At 45.8% G+C, this 23,480-nt stretch overlaps 1 protein-coding gene across 1 annotated transcript in view; it reads left to right on the forward strand.

Annotated features, from left to right (window-relative positions):
• Positions 1–23,480, forward strand: part of cul1a (cullin 1a) — an 89,648-nt gene that overhangs the window by 43,396 nt on the left and 22,772 nt on the right. Inside the window, exons 10-17 of the mRNA XM_083653420.1 lie at positions 2,188–2,318; positions 3,709–3,816; positions 4,251–4,357; positions 5,163–5,211; positions 5,556–5,687; positions 18,308–18,425; positions 19,736–19,812; positions 22,267–22,398. Coding sequence (XP_083509546.1) covers positions 2,188–2,318; positions 3,709–3,816; positions 4,251–4,357; positions 5,163–5,211; positions 5,556–5,687; positions 18,308–18,425; positions 19,736–19,812; positions 22,267–22,398 — 854 coding nt within the window. The remainder of the gene's footprint in view (positions 1–2,187; positions 2,319–3,708; positions 3,817–4,250; positions 4,358–5,162; positions 5,212–5,555; positions 5,688–18,307; positions 18,426–19,735; positions 19,813–22,266; positions 22,399–23,480) is intronic.

Consider the following 23,480-nt stretch of genomic DNA (forward strand, 5'->3'; position numbering starts at 1 on the left):
TTCAACTTCAACCTCGCTTACCTCGATAATTGCCCATTGTGTTTACATGCATCTCGTAATTTGCATAAGAATAGACAAGTTTCCTGGGCACTTCCGGTTTGCTTCCGGACTCGGCCGCGATCGTGTCTGTCGCTTCCGGTGTTTGTGAATACGGAGAAGCGTAGCGTACTACCGTAGTAGCCATAGCGACCGCTGAAAAAATGCAAACTTGGGATCATTCTGCGAGTCTCCTATCTAATGAAAGAGTGTCTATCCCACACCCGTTGACAGTGGACACATGGGAAGATAATATGTGTAAACTTCGAACACCATCGTGAAGTTTGCAGACGACACAGCAGTCGTGGGGCTGATCTCCAGGAGCGACGAGACGGCCTACAGAGAGGAGGTGGAGGCCCTGGAACAATGGTGCCAGGAGAACCACCTCTCTCTAAATGTCTCCAAGACCAAGGAGATCATTGTAGACAGGAGGGGGGGGGGGGCGCACACCTCCCAATCACCATCAACGGCACAGTGGTTGAAAGGGTGGACAGCTTCAAGTACCTGGGAGTCAACATCCACCAGGACTTGACATGGGCCAGCCACACCACCACTGTTGTCAAAAAGGCCCAACAGCGACTACACGGACTCAGGCGCCTGAAGAAATTTGGGCTAAGGCCAAAAATCCTCAGGGACTTCTACAGAGGCACCATTGAAAGCCTGCTGACTGGCTGCTTCACTCACTGAGAAACTTTTATCACATCGCAAAGAGGGAAATTAATTGAGAAAACTTGTTGGACAATGGACATAGGCTATTCACCTTCACCTATCCCATAACCCGGAGGGTCGTTGGCACCACAGACGATCTGTCAACAAGCTTTCTCCATCCTCTCTGTCCAAGTGAGAAAACAAGTGAGTCCACTCTATTACGCATGGAGAGAATTACAGCATATTGCTTTGCATTGCCTGGCCACACCTGTGAATAATTCTGGTACTTAAGCCCAAATCCCGTTTACACTGGCATTTTGGGGGCGCAGATGATTTGGCACGGCTCTAATTTGCCCCTGCGGCACGTGCCGTGAACGTTCCCATCCCCGCCGAGAATTGCATCTCCACCATATTTCGAGGCTGTTTTAACTTAGAAAACAGGGAGGTCACGTCTACCCAGACAATTATATCAAAACAGTTAAATTTCTGTATCAATCATTACAATATGCTCCCGTGAGGTGGGGATGCGTTTAGCTGCTCCCGGGCGGGGGTGCAAAACTCTGCATAACACCTGGACACTAGCGCAAGGCGGACTGCTATCTTCCCTGCCTTAAGGCATGCGCAAACAGGTGTGCAAGTGCAAATAGAGGATATCAATAGTCAATAGATCTATGAATAGACTATATTAATAGTCAAACCGGTTAACCGCTGCATCCCTAATTGTGACATCATCAGTAATGTCATAAGAGCAATTGGGATGTCATCAGTGATGCGAAGTTGTGACATCATCAGTGATGTCATGAGCCAAACTGAGCCCGCACAGTGGCAGTGATGCCATAAGAGCAGGTGAGCCGGCACAGCGGTCGAGCTGCGTATGCAAGCTGCAGGGCCAGCTTGGCAAGCTGCAGGGTTGGCGAGCGCGGGCGAGCCTAGGAATCAATGCCTAGTATCTTATTACAATTTGAGAAGTGTCCGTGTGTGTGTGTGCATGCATGCGTGCGTGTGAGCAGAATTTCCAACTCCCACGGGTCCATATTGATCGCAGACCCCTGAGTGAGCATCGGCTAGGATTTTCAAAATCCTGTAGTCTGAGCCCACCTTTAAGGCTGGCTCAGACTACAGGATTTTGAAAATCCTAGCCGATTTTGAAATCTGGCTGTGACACGCACATAAGGAAAAATCTTCCCAGATGATCTTCCCTATAATCTCAAAACATGCACACACTACAAGATTTGTAAATACTGGCGCACCACACACTACAGGATATAATTAAGATTATCCTGGAGCAATGGACAGAAACAAACAAACTGCCTTGACGCCCGGCCATACTCCGAACCTGTTTCGATTTTGGAGCGTCAAGCGATTTTGGAGAGTGACTGTAAAGGCATTGTGTATCTTGGTTATGTATGGGCGATACGGCAAATGGGCCATATCCCTTTCAGCTTTACCACTAATGTCACCTTTCCCTTTTCTTCCCTGTGTCCCTCTCTTTCTGTCCTTCAGACTTGGGGCGGATGTACAACCTGGTGTCGCGGATCAGCGATGGTCTTGGGGAACTGAAGAAGCTGCTGGAGGCTCATATCTACAACCAGGGCCTGGCTGCCATCGAGAAGTGTGGCGACTCGGCTCTCAATGTAAGGAGAGAGCTCTCAATGTAAGGAGAGATCCCTCAATGTAAGGAGGGAGCTCTCAATGTAAGGAGGGAGCTCTCAATGTAAGGAGGGAGCTCTCAATGTAAGGAGAGAGCTCTCAATGTAAGGAGGGAGCTCTCAATGTAAGGAGAGAGCTCTCAATGTAAGGAGAGAGCTCTCAATGTAAGGAGGGAGCTCTCAATGTAAGGAGAGATCCCTCAATGTAAGGAGGGAGCTCTCAATGTAAGGAGGGAGCTCTCAATGTAAGGAGGGAGCTCTCAACAAAGGAAAGAGCTCAACACAGGAGAAAGACTGAGTAACTGTTGAGGAATCTGCACTGTTTTTTCACTCCCGTTGCGTATTTATAAAAACACACACACACACACACACACACACACACACACCCCCGTCTTTATCCGTCACATGCAACACATCCACACTGTGGCCGACACACTCACACACACAGGCCCTAAGCTGTGAAATTTGTTCTCCGCTTTTTCCGTCTGTGGTTCTTCCACGGGGCAGGCCAGGAGTGGTGACAGCGCCCGTGAACCTACTTCTTTTAATGTCATCGCTGGTCAGGTGACCATCTTCTTGCATGTTTTTACAGGGGGTTCTTATCCATGTTTTTTTTATCTTCTTTTGTTCTGATTCCCTCCTCCCGTTTTCTCTCCCAATTGTACTTGTCCAATTCCCCATGCTGTCCCGGTTATTGCTCCACCCCCTCTGCCGATCAGTAGTAGCCTAGCAAATGCTTTCTCTGATACATGTGCAGTCGGCAGCCGCTTCTTTTCACCTGACAGCGAGGGGTTTCCCCGCCAGGACGTAGCGCATGGGAGGATTGCACTATTCCTCCCAGTTCCCCTCCCCCAAACAGGCCCCTCACCTGACCAGAGGAGGCATTAGTGCAGCGACCAGGACTCATACCCCCCCGGCTTCCCACCCGCAGACACGGCCAATTGTGCCTGTCGGAATCATCTGCCCAGCCGAAGGTAATACGGGGGCTCGAACTTGCGACCCTCACAATGCTGTTTGAGCTTGACTTTAAGCTCTCTGTCACGTGGAAGTGCAGAGATTGTATAACAAGCCAACATTCCCCCGCATCCACATTGCATCCAAAAACAGCGTGTTATTAGACTCTGTCTTGTTTATTAACAAAAACCTTTCTGCTTAGTGAGTTTAAAAGCTTTTTTTATGTTGAGAGAATTGTATTACCTGCCTTTTATGATCTACCTCCAATAGATGCAAAAACTCCATTCAGCTTTTCTAATTCTACACATCATAATTTGCACACACAAAAAAGGATTAGAAACCAAGCTACTGTCTATTTAGTGAATTTTTTTTTTTACTAACTCCCTAATTTTGTCTCTTTTGTTATTGTCTCCTCCTTTAGGACCCTAAGATGTACGTCCAGACCATCCTGGACGTCCATAAAAAATACAACGCCTTAGTCATGTCGGCCTTTAACAATGATGCTGGCTTTGTAGCTGCTCTGGACAAGGTTAGCCTGCTCTGCCTACTCTCATACTGTCAAGACACAGAGATTTGCATGCACAGAAAGATGGATTTTGAGTGGTCTTTTTAAGGCTCCATGATGTAGTCTTTTGAATAGTCTTTGATGCTGGGCAGAATTAGATTATTGTGTCAGGAAGCATTGGCAGCTGTCAGGGGCAATAGTGGCTTTATTGTGTGCATATGACTAATGTGACCTTTTAAATAATTTAAACAAATTGCAGGAAACTCACAAATAATGTAAACATTTTATTTGACTAAAGAGTTAGTTCTACCTGCACTGTATTGTGCGAATCATTGTCTTCCAACATCGGCTACAGAAAACAGAGTGACAAGGATTTCAATATCTCCAGAAATGTGAACACTTATTTACACCATGCGACTCTCTTCAAATTAACCATTCCCTGGTTATGTCTCCCCCAGGCGTGCGGTCGCTTCATTAACAACAACGCTGTGACCAAGATGGTCCAGTCGTCCAGTAAGTCCCCCGAGCTGCTGGCCAGATACTGTGACTCCCTGCTCAAGAAGAGGTGGGCCTCCTGTCTGTTCATACCTTCAGTTTACACACGGGACATGGCATCATTTCAGCAGCAAACAACCCTTTACATTACTATCATACGAATACATCATATTGAAGATGAAACATGCAGCTTCACCATGATAATATAAGACTTCTTCTGGCTTGAAAGAAATGTTAACCTTTCAGATCCCCAGCCAAAGATGTAGGGTTTTCCATAAGCGCCAGCTGCCAGGTAAATGGCCAGACATTAAAACATTTCCAGCCGGTTACTTTCTTACTGTCACAATAACCAGCCGTGCTATAGACAAGCCAACCATGGTGGATGCCAAGCAACCACCACAACCGTGCTGTGTTACTGTGTGCAATTCAGAGGTGTCACTTTGTGAGATGACCTCTAGTTTCCTGTCTGGGCGGTGTTTGGACCTTCAGGCCAATCACCATGCTTAAACATGATCGCATCACACCACTTCCAATACATAGCGCAGCCCCACTCTCTCCACTGCGAGCGGAGACTGATATTGGTATTGTTATTATTGATGTGCAAATTGGCATGATGGAGGGTCGAGGAAGGGGCACAACCGGGTCGAGGAGGGGACACCCCTGGGTCAAGGCTGCTTGTAGTCACAAACACTGAAATACTCTCTGGTTCACGGTAGCCCATAAAAATATTTAGCTAGGTGGCTACCATTATGCCACTTGAATGTTTCAGATGATGAGTCATATTTGAGGTTGACGAATGATAGGTGAATCTTTAGACACAGAAGGGGCATCATTACCCAAAAGTTTGTAATTGATGTTATTGTCTGGCTTTCCAGCTCTAAAAACCCAGAAGAGGCAGAACTTGAAGACACTCTCAACCAAGTGGTGAGTTATAGAAGAGAGAAATTAACGGAGTTGTGTTCTCACCCTAAACTCAGTACAAGAACATAGATGGAGGACTATGTAGTTTGACCCAACTCTCCATTTCATTTTCTTGCCTTCCAATATTTTCTGCCTTTTTTTCCGTATGACAGACAAGATGGTAACCCTAGCCCTCAGGGAAGTAACTTAACACCACACTCGGATCTGTGTAAACCCTGGCATCTAAAGACATGCTACTGAAATTGCCACCTGCTGTTGGCTATTTGGTGTTTAGTTACTCTGTAAGTTGATTATAGATTGTCATATTTTCATTCTGACTGAATACAACTCCTCCATCCCTTTGTTAGATGGTGGTGTTTAAGTACATAGAAGACAAAGATGTCTTCCAGAAGTTCTACGCTAAAATGCTCGCCAAGAGGCTCGTTCATCAGAACAGCGCCAGCGACGATGCCGAGGCTAGCATGATCTCCAAACTCAAGGTATTGTACGTTTATGATGATGTTGTTGCATTAGTGTAACAATGTATCCATTTCTGTTTCATTAGATTTAGAGGAGAGAGATGGAACACACATAAAACACGTCTTGACCCACATTCAGACCACTGATGCACAGGTATAGGCCAGGGTTTGATCTAGGCCACACCTATCAAATGTCACAGAATTTGGTTAGTGCATCCAGTAAGTTTGTGGTTAGTAAGTTAAACCGATGATGCTATTACACAGTAGACCAGGGGTTCCCAAACTTAAGAATGCCGCGGCCCACTTTGAAATGAAAATCTTCCTGGGCCCACCCAACCATTTAATCACAACTCTGATCAACACACGAGACTAAAGGTTCTTACACATTGAGAGCATTTTTTCTGTGCCATTAATTCACATGTCAATAATATTTTCCGAACCTAAATCAGTCAATGCAACCATGCATACCAACGGTGAAGTTTCATTGAGTGCGTTTACATGCACACCAATAAACTGATAACTGTGAGTAATCAGTTTATGGCAATAATCTGATTTCTGCGTTTACATGCACTTTAATAATCCGACAATAGGAAAAACTAAGGGGTTGTCCTACAACCCAGGTTTTATGAGTGAAGCGAGGCTCCCACCTATTGCCATCTCTGCGTGGTACACGCTATCGAATGCTCTTACCTTTTATTACTTTAAAAGTGTCCTTTCCAACCATCCATTAGACCGTTGACAGGATGCAGACTGGACCCTTGGAAAATCCGGGGCGATCCTGACGGTCTCATGGTCTCCGATCCAATAGCAGGAGTAGAGGCGGGCACAAGCCCTCACGCCTGGAATTGGACCGGGAAAACACCACTCACCCGGCATTCGGCCACAACCAGACAGACTGGCAGCAAGGCACCTGAGGTGGGAGCCTCGCTTCACTCATAAAACCTGGGTTGTAGGACAACCCCTTAGTTTTATTTCGTTGAAGCTCGGCTCCCACCTATTGCCACCTTACAACCGACCTTGCTGCAAAGGAGCACCTAAGTGCCCGACCTTGCGACTCTCGATCGAAAAATGGGCCGTCACGGCTTATAGCGCATGGGAACCCGATAAGGATTGGGGAGCAGTCAGCGAGGCAACTAGTCCGCGGAGGCAGACAGAACCGCATGAGCGAATGTCGCGCCTCCCACATCCAGACTATAAAACCTCACAAAGGTATGGTGAGTCGACCATGACGCGGCTGCGCACATATCTTCCACCGTCACACCGCGCAACAGCGCCCAGGAAGAAGCCACGCCCCGAGTAGAGTGGGCCTTAATTCCTTCCGGTGGAACCTTCCCAGCGGCAGAATAGGCCAAGTTAATGGCCTCCACTATCCAGTGCGATAGACGCTGTTTGGACAACGGCTTGCCCAGAGCCTTAGCCCCATGGCACACCAGAAGCTGGTTAGACGTACGCAAAGTACGCGTCTTGGCCACATAGGCACGGAGCACCTGCACGGGGCAGAGCGACCGAAGTCTCCTCTCTTCCGCCGAAGAAGAGGCAGAAGGCTCAAACGCGACCAGGTCTATGGTCATGGACCTGAAGCCAGCCCCAATACACTTAGGCTGATAAGCAGGGTTCGGGCGGAGCGTGGCCCTGCGCCCATCGTTAGAGAACACCATGCACGATTGTTGCACTGACAGGGCAATCAAGTCTCCCACTCTCTTGCCGGAAGACAAAGCGAGAAGCAATGCCGTCTTCAGCGAGAGGTGTTTCAGGTCGGCAGCGTCGAGTGGTTCAAACGGAGGCCTCGAGAGGCCATCCAAGACCGTGACCAAGTCCCACTTGGGAAAGATGTTCCTTGTCTGGGGGCGAAGCTTGCGCACACCCGTCATGAAACGAGAGACCAAAGACAGGCCTCCCACTGTCTTGCCCTCGATGTCCATGTGGCAGGCCGAGATGGCGGCCACATAAACCTTAAGGGACTGCGGCGACTGGCCTGCTTCGTACAGACCCTGGAGGAAGCAGAGAATGGGCCGAACGTCGCAGGTCACCGGGTCCAGGTTCCTTTCTGCGCACCAGCGTGAGAAGGACCGCCACTTGTAGGTGTACTGAGTGCGAGTCGAGGTGGCTCTAGCACTCTGTATGGTTTGCACCACGTTCGCAGGCAGGCCCTGGGCTAGCAACCGTTCCCGTTCAGGGACCAAGCGGCCAGCTTCCACTTGTGTGGGGATGGGTGGAGTATCTCTCCGCCCGCCTGCGACAGCAGGTCCTTCCGACGCGGCAGCAGCCACGGAGGACCTCTCGTCAGAGTGATCAGATCCGCAAACCAGACCTGCGACGGCCAGTGCGGGGCTACCAGAATGAGCTGTAGCCCTTGCTGTCTCACCCTGGCCAGCACCTGGGGAATCAGTGCGATTGGGGGGAACGCATAGAGGGCCGCCCTCGGCCAGACGTGCGCCAGCGCGTCGTGGCCCAACGGTGGATCGTCCACGAGGATGGAAAACCACTGGGGCAATGGTGTGCGAGCCGCGAGGCGAAGAGATCGACGCTGGCTTCCCCGAACTTGGACTCAGCAGCATAACGTTAACGTTAGGTCTTCCTCCACTACCACCAAAGACCTGCTCTTGCTGGATGCGCATTCAGAGTAAGGACTGGTGGGAAAGGGTGGTGTTAAAGGAATTATCTGATAGAGAATGGAGAGAGAACTCTAACTATGAAACTGTGTGAAAAGTGGGCTTTGGTTTTAGCCTTGCCACTACTGCCGCCGCTCGCCATGTTGCTTTTAGTTTTCACTTCCGCATCGGCTGCAACTTGTACATGCGCAGTGTACATGCGCAGATGTATAAACCCACAAGAAACCTGATACGCTGTATACATGCACTCACAAGACGGGTTATTGGCCAAAAACCTAGGTATGTTTATCGGTTTATTCATAACCTGATAACGGCCATAAATGGATAAAGCTTATCGGTTCATGCTGTTTACATGACCATTTGAATAATCAGGTAACTCCAGAAATCCGCTAATAAACTGTTTATTGTCTGCATGTAAACGCACTCACTGATCGTTATTGCGGCGTTTATTTTTTCGGAACCAAGGTCGATTTTTCAGAAATTCGCTTCCGACATGTACACATCTGTTGCTGTGATTGACAGGTGGGTCAAAATTCGCATCGCAATTTCGTGCTTTATATTCGCATCGCTCTTGGTGTGTAACAGCCTAAAGATTATGTATTTCCTTATTTGTTTTTTATATTTTTTATTTTATTAACAGAGCATGTGAACTTGGGCATAAGGGAAATTAATAATCCATCCACATACAAAAACATTTCGGCAAAATACCCAAAAGCAGATTCATTGTCAATATTTTCTCCCCCCTTACTCATCAAGTATTTGCATGTATAACACATTTGTTGAGACAAAATGTGATAAGCAACAACAGAAGAAATCAATCAACAAGCTATTAATGCTAAGCTGTGAAAAATGCTACCTTATCTGTACAGGGGAGACGTGTGGTACCTATTGAACCAATTTTTATTCAGATAAATTGAGCTGAGAGGTCAAGGACCCCTTTGAAATAGTTTTCCCTCCCCCAAATTTAACCTACATGTGCAGCGTTATTTAGCCCCCTTCCCGACAAGCTAGCATATTATGATCACACTTTGGGGATCACTGCAGTAGAAACAACAGTGAAATGGGTGCAGTGAATTGAGATAGTTTAAAGTTCCAAAAAGGGCAAAAAAGGACCACAAAACTATTGTAAATGGCATAATCCAAGTGTTGTGAAGGCAAGCGACTCCAAACGTCCTATATTCACCTCATCATCTCCTAGATTATCCTCACTCCTGGAGCTCTTGTCGGTCTACAGTGATCTAGTCTGACTCACTGGAAGCAGGATCCGGACATAAGCTCTGCCATTGCTTCTGACCATATCAGTCAGAGTGAAGGGAAATCCCTTTCCGCTCCCTGCATGTCGCTCCTAAATGCCTCCGCTGCTGTGAAACATCAACAAGATCGCTAGCTAGCAAGCTAGGAACCTACATGTTGAAAACGGCAAGTTTTGACCAAGATTTGGATTAGGGCTGCACGATATTGGAAAAAACTGACATTTTCACCAGATTACCAGAATAGCTCTATTTTAAAGAAAATACATCTGGAATGATTGGGGTGATTTTGGAGAGGAGTCCATCTGATTTTGGAGGGGAAATTAGGTGAAGTCTCAGTGTATACGGTACATGAAAAAGTGAGTGAGTTACAACATTCTACTTTAAAATGTCACTAGCCTACACTTCACTTACTGTAATGCAAGCTTTAAAACCAGGAAAAGACAACATTTATGCCGTATCACCATATTACCATATCCAGCATCTAATTAAGCAATATAGCATGAGAGCCAGTGTGTTGTGAAGAATATATCCCCCTGATCAGCTGTTATCCCACGAGGCCGCAGGCCGAGTGGGATAACTGCTGAGCAGGGGGATATATTCCACAACACACGCAGCTCGAGTGCTATATTGCTTTTATAAAACGGTTTCCAAGTATGATAATATAATAATAATAATAATACTATAAGTCCGACTCCGACTGGCATGTCATTCTGATAGAGTCAGTTGAAACACTACTGTAAGGCGGGACCGCAAGAACATGCGGGTGATTTGATTGGATCGTTCTGGAGACTGAAGTTGACATTGGCCAATCCTGGCGCTTGCTGAGTAGCTGAGAGCTTTCTGCAAACCCCGACACCAACTAACGTTACGGGGTTAAATGCGGGGTTAAATGCGGGGTTAACAGCCTTTCTTTTGCAAAGAAGACATTAGCCCGCATCTATTCTTGTACAAAACATCATTTTCTGCGAAGTATTAGTAAAGTTATAAGCGAAGATCGATTCACAAGGATCTGACAGCTGTCTCCGCCATTTTTTTTTCTACGTTGTCATTTGAGGTAAGCCTTATTATTACTCTCTTAGTAAGAGAGTTGCCATGGCAACCAATAACCCATGGCCATGGGTTATTGAACTCGGTTACTGGAATTATACAATGGCTGTGAACCAATCAGATTGCTTGATTTGAGAGAGCCATTTTATAAGACCATTTATAAAACGGCTCTCTCAAATCAAGCAATCTGATTGGTTCACAGCCATTGTATAATTCCAGTAACCGAGTTCAATAACCCATGGCCATGGGTTATTGGTTGCCATGGCAACTCTCTTACTAAAAGGCAGCGCTGCGCTCGAGCCAAACAGCTTTCTCCTGATCTGCTGTATGGAGGGTCACTAGTCCTTACAATGAGTCATTATGGACGCATGATGGCGCAACTCTCTTACTAAAAGTACCTCAAAAACAAAATGGCGGAGACAACTTCCAGATCCTTGTGAATCGATCTTCGCTTATAACTTTACTAATACTTCGCAGAAAATGATGTTTTGTACAAGAATAGACGCGGGCTAATGTCTTAACCCCTCTCTCGCGCGCCCTCACTCTTAACCCCGCATTTCTAAATAAGACGTAACGTTACTTGGTGTCGGCATACGGCTCTGGTGTCGGGCTTTGCAAAAGCTCTCAGCAAGCGCCAGGATTGGCCAATGTCGACTTCAGTCTCCAGAACGATCCAATCAAATCACCCGCACGTCTATCTTCTTGCTAGAGGTCCCGCCTTACAGTAGTGTTTCAACTGACTCTATCAGAATAAAATGCCAGTCGGACTTATAGTATTATTATTATTATATTATTATACTTGGAAACCGTTTTATAAAAGCAATATAGCACTCGAGCTGCGTGGTGTTGTGGAATATATCCCGCTGATAAGCTGTTATTCCACTCGGTCTGCGGCCTCGTGGGATAACAGCTTATCAGCGGGATATATTCTCCACAACACACTTGCTCTCATGCTATATTGCTTAAATATAGTCTCATATCACAATATTGATATAACATTTATATATTGCCCACCCCTAATATTCAGTGCCAGACTCAACCTCCCAATGATGCTATTTGCAGAAAAACATTATATTTCATTGATTATAATCACTGCTTTCAACTTCTTTATGATGTAAATGCATCTTGTGAAGTTAAATGAGCCTGAGGTCAGCTGTTTTAATTTTAATCACTCACTTTCACTATTTTGCAGGAATTCAGGTTGCTTAAATGCCTTGTGGTTGACTCTAAATCAAGGGATCGACTTTCACTTGACCAACCTGTGTTTCTTGTCTAGCATGTCACTGTAGTCATAATTTTTTTACTTTGCTATTATTAAAAGAAACGCCAAATGTATTTTATTTTGAAATTTTGTTAGAAACAGGAAATGGTGGTGATTGAGGCTGGCTAGCTTGACACGAAAAAGACGTGAAGTGGGGGAGTTAAGCTTAGACATACTCCAGGAAGGCAGCGCGAGGCAGAGCTCCGCAGACCGGGTGCACACTCGCGCTGGGGCCGAGGTGTTCATGCTCAGAGCGCTGCTCAGAGCACTGCTGTTTACATAGTGAACGGTCCATGAAAAGTCAATGGAATGCCATTAAAAATAAATGAAATGCCATTATATGTTCAGTACTGTAATGAATGTAAATCGCTATATATATATGGCTATTTGTGCGGATCTCTCTCTCAACACAGCACATTACTTGAAATGACTAAAAACGAACAGTTAGAAATCAAAGTTGACCACATGGGTCAAGAAATGTGGTCAAAACATGGCTCAGTGTACTTACCTCTTAATTAATTTCTCTTCCTGTATCTCGGTGCAAAGCGCAGCTCTCCCAGGGGAGCTGCAGAGCGGGGCGCTGCTAGAAAAATCTGTCAACACGCGCTTACGGCAGCAGAGCCTTGCCCCCAGCGCGATGACGTCAATTTGCGCGCCTCGCGCTTGGGAGCGCGCCTGGAGTATGTCCCGCCCTTTAGACACAAACATATGTAAAGAATGCTGCTGAGATTGTCGGAGTTATGTTAATAAAAGAACACAAAAAACGTTTCAAGCTTCGTTGCTCTAAGAAGAAAAGTGATAATCTGTCAACATTCTCTGGGTCATCTGACTACGGTCAGAAGGCTTTGACCAGAAAGTCCCTTCCCTATTATTAAACAGCATCATGACTTACATTAAGTTGGCAGAGGGTCTGCGCGTCAAACTGACGGTGAAAAAACTTTGCTTGTCACAAAATAACACTAGTTTGATTGACGACTTATTTTGAGGGAATGTAATTATGCCATTCAAGGGTCATTCAAGTACACTCTATCCATAATTACAAGCTTTCTAACTGCATTTGAAGACACTTGCTACTTGCTGTAGTAGCGACTGTTGGTGTCAGAAGAAAAGTGCAGAGATGAGAGATTATGAGGTACCGTAAATATTGGACCTTTAGACCGACATTCAAGCAATTGAATGGCTTCAAAATGCTTGGAGTAATTCTATCATCATTTTTTACCTTCCTTTTTATATTAAAAAAGGCCTCCATTCAGTGACAAAGTCCTGATCTGTGGGGTGATTTCGTTCTCATTGAAGAGGCAGATGGCAGTTGGGAAGAAGCTGTCCCTGTGTCGAGAGGATCTGGTAGTGCCAGACCGTATACCATACTTGCCTCCACAGAGCCACAATGTAATTAATGGCCTTTAGCATGGAGCCTCCCATCCCTGCCCCCACCAGCTGATATGGTTCATTAATGCTCATTACGGCTCTCAGTGCAATATTCCGTGGATGCATGCAGCAGAAACAAATAAATAAACAATCTGTATTTGGAACAGCCTCTCTCGAGCGGAACAGCTCTTCACTTCCATTTCCAAATGACGTAAAATGTGACAACCCCAAAGTTTTACTTTGTTTCAAACTCGGATTCTCACATATGCCATTGCTGATGTCCAACCATCCTTGCTGCTAAGGGAGCACCCAGTGTGACCCTGAGACATAGCAGCACGGGGCAACATGGCAAGAGCCCATGGCAACCTGGGGCAGCATACGAGTGACCGTAAGGCACTAACGCCTGGTGGCTGACAAGACAGTGTACGCGAAGGGCATGCTGGCCACATCAAGGCTATAGTACCTCACAAAGGTGTGATGAGTAGACCATGAGGTCGCAGCACACATGTCCTCCACCGACACACCGCGCAACAACGCCCATGACGTCACGACACCTCGCGTGGAGTGGGCCTTAATATCCTCCAGGGGAACCTTTCCCGCGGAAGAGTAGGCCGAGGCAATGGCCTCCACTATCCAGTGTGACAAGCGCTCTTTGGACAGGGCCCTACTCAGGGCCCGTGACCCAAAGCAAACCAAGAGCTGATTCAAGGTGCGTCCTGTCCTGCCTTCGGCTGCCGATGTCCCCTCTTGTTTTCTTTTTCTTTATATGCCAGGGCCCTCGGGGCAGCGGCGAATGTAATGACTTCCCATGACTGTGAATGGGCGTTTGGAAGTTATGGACACAGTTTGACCGTGAGGGGAATTGTGGGGGAAATCATGGCGAGGGAACATTTCCCTCCTCAGAGCTCCCGACTGATGTGGGACGCTAGTCCAGACAAAAGTCGGCTCCGCCTCCCCACCCCCATGGGGGGAGGCAATCATTACTTACCTAGCTCCGTGGTGGAGCTATGGGCCTGGGAAAAAAACGCCCCCGGAGCATGGAGCCGGGGGGTGGGGGGGGTTAGGGTTACGTCCCTGTGATAGAGCTCCCACCTGAAGGCACGTGGAGGTTTCTCCACACCTGCCTCCGGTGCCCCGGGTTCCCCCTGCATCTCACTCGCATCCAGATGGAGAGAGATGACATCTTCGGCATCAAGTGTGATGAGAGTGAAATCAATCAGCAGCCAGCCCACTTGACCCCGAGGGGGGGGGGGAGTTGGGATAACAGCGAGTGGTAACAGTAACGCAGTAGGTGGGGTCCCCCTTTGCCCGCTCCACATGCCTGGGACCCAGGCAGAGTATGCAAGCGGTGTGGCAGACATAGACTGCGAATGCGCACAATTGATACACGGGCGCACCGCTTCGTGCCAGCTACTATGCCAGTAGGGATAGCTGTGGTCAACAGGTGGTGGGTAGCGACAAGCTAGCGGCATAAAATCCAGCGGAGAGGGGGCTAACCAGCGGCCCTCAAATCGAAAAGGCTACAAGCCTTCCACCCAGACTATTTAGCTAAGCCAATTGGCCTAGTATGCCGAGGGCTAGCAAGCCATGCCTAATAAGCATGGCATCATGGAAATCATAGGGTACCAAGCTAGCACCGTCACTTGGTGTATAGCTGCAGCGTCTCTGCTGCCAGATCCATAACAACACAAGCAAAGGCGGGATGCTAAGCAGCCCAGCCCGGTGTAACAGCCAAGAGTGGGGCTAAGTAGTACGCCGAGGGCTAGCAAGCCAGCCCCGTTTAGAATGGCTAGCCAACTAGTAACGGGAAGACTAGCTAAGGCTAGCGAGCACAATGACCATGAGGAACCAGGATGGCTAGCTGACTAGGGGTCCTAGGATGAGATTACTAGCTACGCTAGCGCGCTCAATAGCAAGAACAAGACCCCACGTGTAGAATGGCTAAGTGACTAGCTGCCCTAGGATGGGGAAGGCTCGCGGAAGCTAACGGAGTCCGCTCTGAAGCTAAGCTAACTAGTAGCTAGCGTATAAGCCCAGGCCGGCGGAGCTACTCTAGCTCCTTCACACCACGAGGAGGATTATTATAACCTTTATTTAACCAGGTAAAACAAATTGAGATACGAAATCTCTTTTACAATTGCGACCTGGCCAAGAAGGCAGCAAGTTACAGATCAGATCATACACACATTTACATACAAGATACAAAAACTAATTAAAACAGAGCACAGACTACACCAACACTGCATCAGAAGTAATAATAAGAAGCATACGAAATAAAATCGTATATTACGATTTACAACCTAAAATCATAGTCATAAAATGATGATAAAAGAGAGACATAAAGTGCAGAGGCATATTGTGCACAGAGGAGTATAAGTATTGCTACAAGAGGCATAAAGTGCATAAAGAGACAAAGTGCACAGTGGAAGTTTAAATGTTGCCACAGGAGCAGCTCGAGACAAGAACCTCTGACAACTTGTGTTTAAAACTGGACAACGAAATCAAAGAAACCAACTTAAAACGTGTCTGCAGGTCGTTCCAGGACCAGGGACCAAAATAAGACAAGCTTCTTTTACCAGCCTCAGTCCGTACAGGAGGCACTTTAAAGCGCAACCAGTTGGATCTGAGATTATACGAGGTAGTTATGGACACAAATTTAGAGCATAAGTAAGAGGGTAACTTACCCAGAATGGTCTTATACATGAGAATATACCAATGCTGCATCCTACGCATAGTCAGGGAGGACCATCCGACTAGATTGTACAAGATACAGTGATGGGTCCTGTAGCCTGAGGTGGAAATATATCTCAAAGCAGCATGAAAAAGTGGATCAAGTTTGGCCAGGGTAGTAGGACACGCGAATCTATAGATAGTGTCGCCATAGTCTAACTGAGACATGAACAGGCTTGCCACCAGGCGTTTACGAGAAGGCATAGAAAAACACGATTTCAATCTATACAAGGAGCCCAAGGTGAATTTGAGCTTCCTGGACAGAATTGCAATATGGTGTTTAAAATTTAGGTCCTTATCCAGCCAAAAGCCTAAGTATTTATAAGTATCCACATACTCAATGGCTGTCCCTTCAAGTGTGTGGATAGCAAGCGGAGGAGCCACAGTGCTGCTATGTGCAAATAACATTGTCTTAGTTTTGCTGGCATTTAAGAGCAGCTTAGCTTCGATAAGCTCGTGCTGCAAAGAGGTGAAATCAGATTGGAGATTGGCGATAGCAGCTTCACAGGAAGGAGCAGAGGAGTACAGAACAGTATCGTCCGCGTACATGTGGTACTGTGAGTATTTCAGACGGTCACAAATTTTGTTTACATATAAGAGGAAGAGAAGAGGCCCCAAGACGGAACCTTGGGGAACCCCTTTCTCCAAGACAACAGGATCTGAAACAACATTACCAAACCTTACAGATTGTGTGCGGTCGGACAAATAACTCTGAAACCAATCAGCCGCATTCTGACAGAAGCCCGCCTTCAAAAGAATGTCAATTAAAATAGCATGATCAACTGTATCAAAAGCCTTGGTTAAATCAACAAATAACGCAACACAAACAGATTTCTTGTCAATGGCAGCCTTAATATCATCTAATACTTTAAGACTAGCAGAAACGGTGCTATGCCCAGGTCTGAATCCCGATTGCATAGGATTTAGTATATTGTTGGAGTGGCAACTAGCGGCCCTACACAAGCAGCTAGCCGAGGCTAGCAGATCTCCTTAGTTTCTCTTCCAAGAGTAATAGAAAACAGTTTCGTCCTGGAGCCGGTCTCCGCCACTTGAGCGAAGGGAGATAGGCTGGCTGGAGTCCCAACTTGACGGCCAGCTGTCTCCCATCCGCTGTTCTTCGATAGAAGGAGCAGTTAAAGGGATAGTGCGGATTATTGGACATAAAGTTGTATGAACTCCATACCAGTTGTAGAGTGTATGGGAAGCTAACTTGCTGATCCATGAGTCCCGTGGGCGGAGCTCTATCTTGATCTGAATGGAGAAAAACGAGTCCCGACGGACATTCTAGGGTCACGGAGTTATCAAGTTTTACTCCTAAAGAAAGCATGCATGTGTTATGACATCTCATTTCATCAATAAAACCGCAGTCTTGCTGTTGATCAGACCGCGCTATTTATTGGCACTACTTTCTGGCTCCACACTGCATCCACGCTGGTCACTAACACTGTGTACAGGTGTGTCAGACACAGCGCGCTCTGTAAACAGGCTACTAAAACATACTAAACATGTGTGACTATGAAAGCGATGAAGATATGCCGTTTACACCAGATTTGAGGGGATGTCTTTATGAACCTGGGATGTCTTTATGAACCTGAATACACAGATGAGGAACTTAACAGATCAACCTAGAATGGGCAGGGAGAGAGAGAGAGACGGAGCAAGAAGATCAACAGAGTTGGAGAGCATGACATAAAATAAAAATTTGATCCAAAAAAAAAAACAGAGTTGGAGAGCTACTGCTGCCGAGTAGCCTATATAGGCTATGTATTTTTATTTTATTTTTTTAACTGACAACATGGTTAGATTTAGGTACTAGTCTCTCGTACCATGGGTTTTGGCACAGCAGTGCTCTTCAGTACATGGGTTTTCCTCTGCTCTGGACATGGAGGTAAATAATCCTTTTATAGGTGAAATGAGCACTGTACACTCAATTGTTTTGTCCTTTTTAATTAGGCTAATTAGTTAATGATGTCATCATGTCATCAGTGATGATGTCATCAGCGATGATGTCAAAAGTGATGTCATAAGTGTGCACACACACACACAAGGAGGCATTGTGACAAGACTGATCATCAGTGATGTCACACACACAATGAGGCACTGTGACAAGACTGATCAGTGATGTCATGGGGGGCACACGCCAATAGGGCAGGCAAGTAGGCCAAGCCTAGTGTTAAATAGGTGCACTCTATGACAAGGGATGTGATCTAAAATAGTGAAGTCATTTTTCATGTCAGCTCAACTTTAAGTGTTAGCCTGGAGCACCAGAGACAATGATATACTGGGGACAGACATATGGTTAACTTTGGTGTCTATGTTTCCATCCAACGCCGAAGATGAACAACTTTCCTTTCCTTCCCTTCCCAACAGCAAGCATGTGGCTTTGAGTACACCTCCAAGCTCCAGCGCATGTTTCAGGACATTGGAGTCAGCAAAGACCTCAACGAACAGTTCAAGAGACATCTCATCAACTCCGAGGCCTTAGACTGTGAGCACGAGTGTTTTTTAACACACTGATTACTAATCATTCCAAACAGCTGTATCACATTTAAAGCTACACGCCAACATGTTGGGAGATTTGTAAGATTAGAAAGACGAGAAGATAGAAGCCCTTCTTTTCTCTGTGCGGGTACTGTAGTCGAACAATATTTATTTATTTGCACATGAATAAATAAGCAGAAGTGTACTGTAGTCCAACAATATTTATTTATTTGCACATGAATAAATAAGCAGAAACGAGAAAAGGAAATCAACAAAAAGCATGTGCATGTGCAGGTAAAGACAGGAAACCCTATACGAGGGATCAGCCAAGCAGCATTTTGGTAAACAAACTGGGTGGAAACGGCACCTATGGAGCCTGAGCTTGAGTGTCTGACTCTAGCCCGCTGACCCTGTTTACATTTTAAAAACTGCAGCAGTTCACACAACTTTAACAGGATATGCATATATTATACATCAAACTCTTGAGCTAATTCTGCTCTCACTCAGAATGTCAAATATAAGCGATGTGATGTATAATTTTTGAGATATTAACGTTTGTTTTGCACAACTCATACTAGTTAACTGCCGCGGGGTTCCGCATTTCTGGGTGGTTGTGATGTCACGCTGATTCGTCCTATGGGCTTATTCTGGGTCTCTACCTCAGAAATTAAACCAATATTAATAATAATCCCTACAAAGCATACAATATAAACAAACACACGTAAAAAGAAACACGCAAACAATAAATAAGAAAAAAACAAGAAATAGTAAAAAAGAAAAGAACAATATAAGGAAAACAAAAGAGCAACCAAAATAATAGCAGGCGACGGTATGCACCAGCCACCATTGTGCAGCACCTTGCTACAGTGCCGATTTCAGCTAAAAACAGGGTGTAAATGACATTTTTCAAGTCAACTTGGCATCTCAGAGCTTCTGGAGACTTGGATTATGCCAGGTGACCAGTATGGGACCATTCTCTGCCGCCGCCGCAGTCCCCCAGCCCGTGCTCGAAACACACCCCTTTTCTTTGATGTTGGTGTTAACGGGGGTAGGCTAGCCAGTTCCAATGACTACCATTCATTGTGCTAAACTAGCTGGAGGAGGCGGGTCACTATTTCAATGTTGGTGTGTTCCTTTAACACAGTGATTACAAAGCATTCCAACCAGTAAGCTGATAGGAGACAAAATATATTATGGGAGATGGAGTTGATGTGAGGAATTATTGAAATATGAATGCATGAAATAAACGTGTGTGTGTGTGTGTGTGTGTGTGTGTGTGTGTGTGTGTGTGTGGGTGTGTGCGTGTGCGTGTTGCAGTGGATTTCAGCATCCAGGTCCTGAGTTCTGGTTCTTGGCCATTCCAGCAGTCCTGTACCTTTGCTCTTCCCTCAGAGGTAGGCTACCCACACTAGGGCATTCAAGGCTACTCCCAAACTAGTCACAGGAATTATTTTTTTTCCCACCCAATAAAAATGATCCATTCTCAAAAAAGCAAAAAATAAAACAGCCAGTATAGGGTTAACTAATGGAGGCGGAACCAACCTGGGGGTATGTGAAAAATGTTTACAAATGAGCCGCTAAACCCCAGCAACTTGTCTGAGCTGGAACGACCATTTGATTGCAGTAACAACATAGACGGGAGTCTTTCCCTCTCTAAATACCTTCATGTTGTCATGTTTATTTAACATGGCAAGAATGATACGTTTCTGTGTGTGTGAGTGAGTGAGTGAGTGAGTGAGTGAGTGAGCGAGCAGAATTTTGTTCGGCCACAGCTATGCCATTTTACGTGCGATCGGGCTGAAACTTTCAGGAAGTGTAAAGATCATCCCTGCAGGTGACCTAACGGAGACATATTCTTTAATTAGGTAATTAGGGCCAATGAATTACCAAATGCACAACTTGCCCATTCTACACAGCCTGCACCGGCGCCCGCAGTCTGGCTGCAGCATAGACTGTATAATTATGGCTGAAGTGAAGCACGTTCAGTTGGAGGATACACTTGCAGCTCCACAAAGAGGAAAATCACAGAAAAATACCTGTTTCACAAATCCGAGCGCACCAGTTCATTGTATGTACATCAAACACAGATATGCCCATGTTTTGGTCTCTGTTGGGGAGCTATTTCCCATGAATTTGACGATATTTATGGGTCACGGAAACTAACTATTCTGTCCCCGCTGCCCAGCCTGGCAGCACACATCACGTTCTGCAGGGAGGCTTCAGACACCAAATTAAAGGTGTCATTGTGTACAGGCTATTTAAATCAAAGCAGCATGCTTTGCATTCAAGGCATCTGCATATCCAGCCACGTAATGTACTTTATCCACCATGAACACGTTCACACTGTTTCTAAGTGTGGCATTTAATATGACGTTACACATTATTCCCGCACACTTTGCTGGCATGTCAATGTGGAATTGAAGACAATTGCTGACAAAACTGGATTCTAACATCGACAGAAATGATCATGGTAATGCAAGCATAATATCAATAAATAAATATACCGGTACTTATTCTTTCTTTTTTACATAAGTCTCTGACAGTTGATCTGCACCCCAGTAGAGAAAACACCTCTTTTAGACTACACTGCAGGGGATGGCTGCTCAGCCTCCACCGCTCACACAAGGACAGGTCGTGGAGTCATGACAAATGTTGTAGCTATTGTGCTGATGGTGTTAAATAAATGTATGATATTGTCCCATATCGATTGCAGACCCCTTAATTGAATCACGCAGACTTTGTGATATCAGCAAATACCGTATCGTTGTCCAAAGAATCTATATACTATTGTATCGTGATGAAACTTGTGATTTACACCCCTATCGCGGATGTGACGAAAGTGGCGTTGAAAAAGTCTTAAATAAGGTCTTAAAAGGTATTGAATTTAACTTCAGGATTCCTGCATATACCCTGAAATGGTTTCAGCTATAACTTTCTAACAGATGAGCCACAAATGCAAACTTGGTCTATTTTATGTTTTTTTACTTCTATTCGACCCCTGGGAGTGAGACCCCCCCCGTGCTCTGGAACACAGTGGTCTCTAAAGCCTCCGGGACACAGTCAAATTAATCATAAATCACTGACATCACGTATAGAATTGGTGATGTCATCACCAGGTGATGATGTCACCAGATGGGGTCATCATTGCTCGAGTGACATCACATCATTAGGTAATAGGCCTTTTTTCAGGGCAGCCATTTTGTGTGGCATGAAGTAACACAGGTGCACCATAACAATTAGGATTTCCAACCATTTAGGTGTTCCAATGCTGCCTGGGGTCCTAATTAATTATTTGGTTGTACCTGTGTTTACCCTGCCTTTTAGACACAAAATGGCGGCTGTGAAAAAGGCCCATTCCGGCAATCATTAGGTAATTAGGGCAATTAATCAGTCCTAATTAGCTAATTCAAAAATCCAGCTCCTTTAAGTCACCGGCAGGGGTGTTCCTTACACTTCCTGAAAGATTCAGCGTGATTGCACGTAAAATGGCATAGTCGTGGCCGAACACAATTCTGCTCACACACACACACACACACACACACACACACACACACACACACACAGACAGACAGACAGAAACACGTTGGAATGATTATCTATATCATTGGGTGTGTCTGGACCCCTAATTTCCATATTTCCAAGATAGGGCCTCAGTCAGTCATTATATGGTTGAACCCTGAACAAATTGATACAGTTTTTCAATGGATTCTACTACCATTGGACATGTTAAATCACATACTAAAAATCTAGGAAAATCTGACTTCTGAAATTGGAGTAATTTTTAAGATGGAAGCTGCTGCGAGTTTATAATGCCTAAATACCTGAATCACTCCCTCTCTCTGTCTCAGCTGGAGCGGAGCTACCAGCGATTCACAGCCTTCTATGCCAGCAGACACAGTGGGAGGAAGCTCACCTGGCTCTACCATCTGTCTAAAGGGGAACTGGTCACCAACTGCTTCAAGAACAGATACACACTGCAGGTAATGTGACACACACACGGGTGTAGTGCTGCCGGAATGCACCGGAGCGGCGCTCTGCCACTTTTCTCTCCAAGAGAAAACAGACAAGCAGGTACGCACACAAGCAGAGAGAGAGAGTGCACAGAAAGGAACAGAATTGGCACTCAAAACGTGCACACAGCTCTCCATACATTGCATCCACAACACCACATTCTCTGCACAACACTTTTCTCCACTCCATAATGCACAGAATTCTGTCTCACTGCGAAGTTCCCGATGCATTCCGACGCACTGTTAATGAGTCCATGTGATTTACTGGCTGTAACAGATAAAATCCTCTGCTCTGGATCAGGTGAGCTATGAACTGGAAGCTCAGAGCTGCGTAATAATCGCGCGGATATGAAAAACCTCCCCAACTCAACTCATGAATAATAACGGATGAAGGAGAGACTTTAGTTCAGTTAATCAAAGTATGGCACTGGAGCACACAGATCAAGTCCAAATTTTGATTGAAGAACTAATTGAAGAGTAGCTTTTCCTATCATTCTTACGCAGACGACACTCAGCTCTACCTTTCATTCCCCCCCTCAGACACCCAAATCGAGTCATGGATCTCTGCTTGCCTGAAAGACATTGGTGACTGGATGTCTGCTCACCATCTCAGGCTTAATCTTTGAAAAACTGAGCTCCTCTTCCTCCCTAGCAAAGACTGCCCTCTGACTGACCTCTCCATCTCCATTGACAACACTACTGTAGTAACCTCTCAAACAGCTAAGAACCTTGGAGTGACTCTTGACAACCAGTTGTCTTTTTCTGCCTACATTGCAGCGACAGCACGCTCATGTAGGTTCTCCCTTTACAACATCCACAAAATCCGCCCGTTTCTAACTAAAAAGCGACACAACTCCTGGTCCAGTCACTTGTCATGTCTCGCCTTGACTATTTCAACGTTCTTTTGGCCGGCCTCCCTGCCTCTGTTATTCAACCGCTTCAGCTCATTCAGAACGCTGCAGCCCGTCTGGTTTTCAATCAAACTAAATTCTCCCATGTCACTCCCCTCTTCCGTGACCTTCATTGGCTTCCCATCTTGGCACCTATCAAAT

Source organism: Poromitra crassiceps (genome assembly GCF_964638095.1).
Source record: "Poromitra crassiceps genome assembly, chromosome: 17".
NCBI lineage: Eukaryota > Metazoa > Chordata > Actinopteri > Beryciformes > Melamphaidae > Poromitra > Poromitra crassiceps.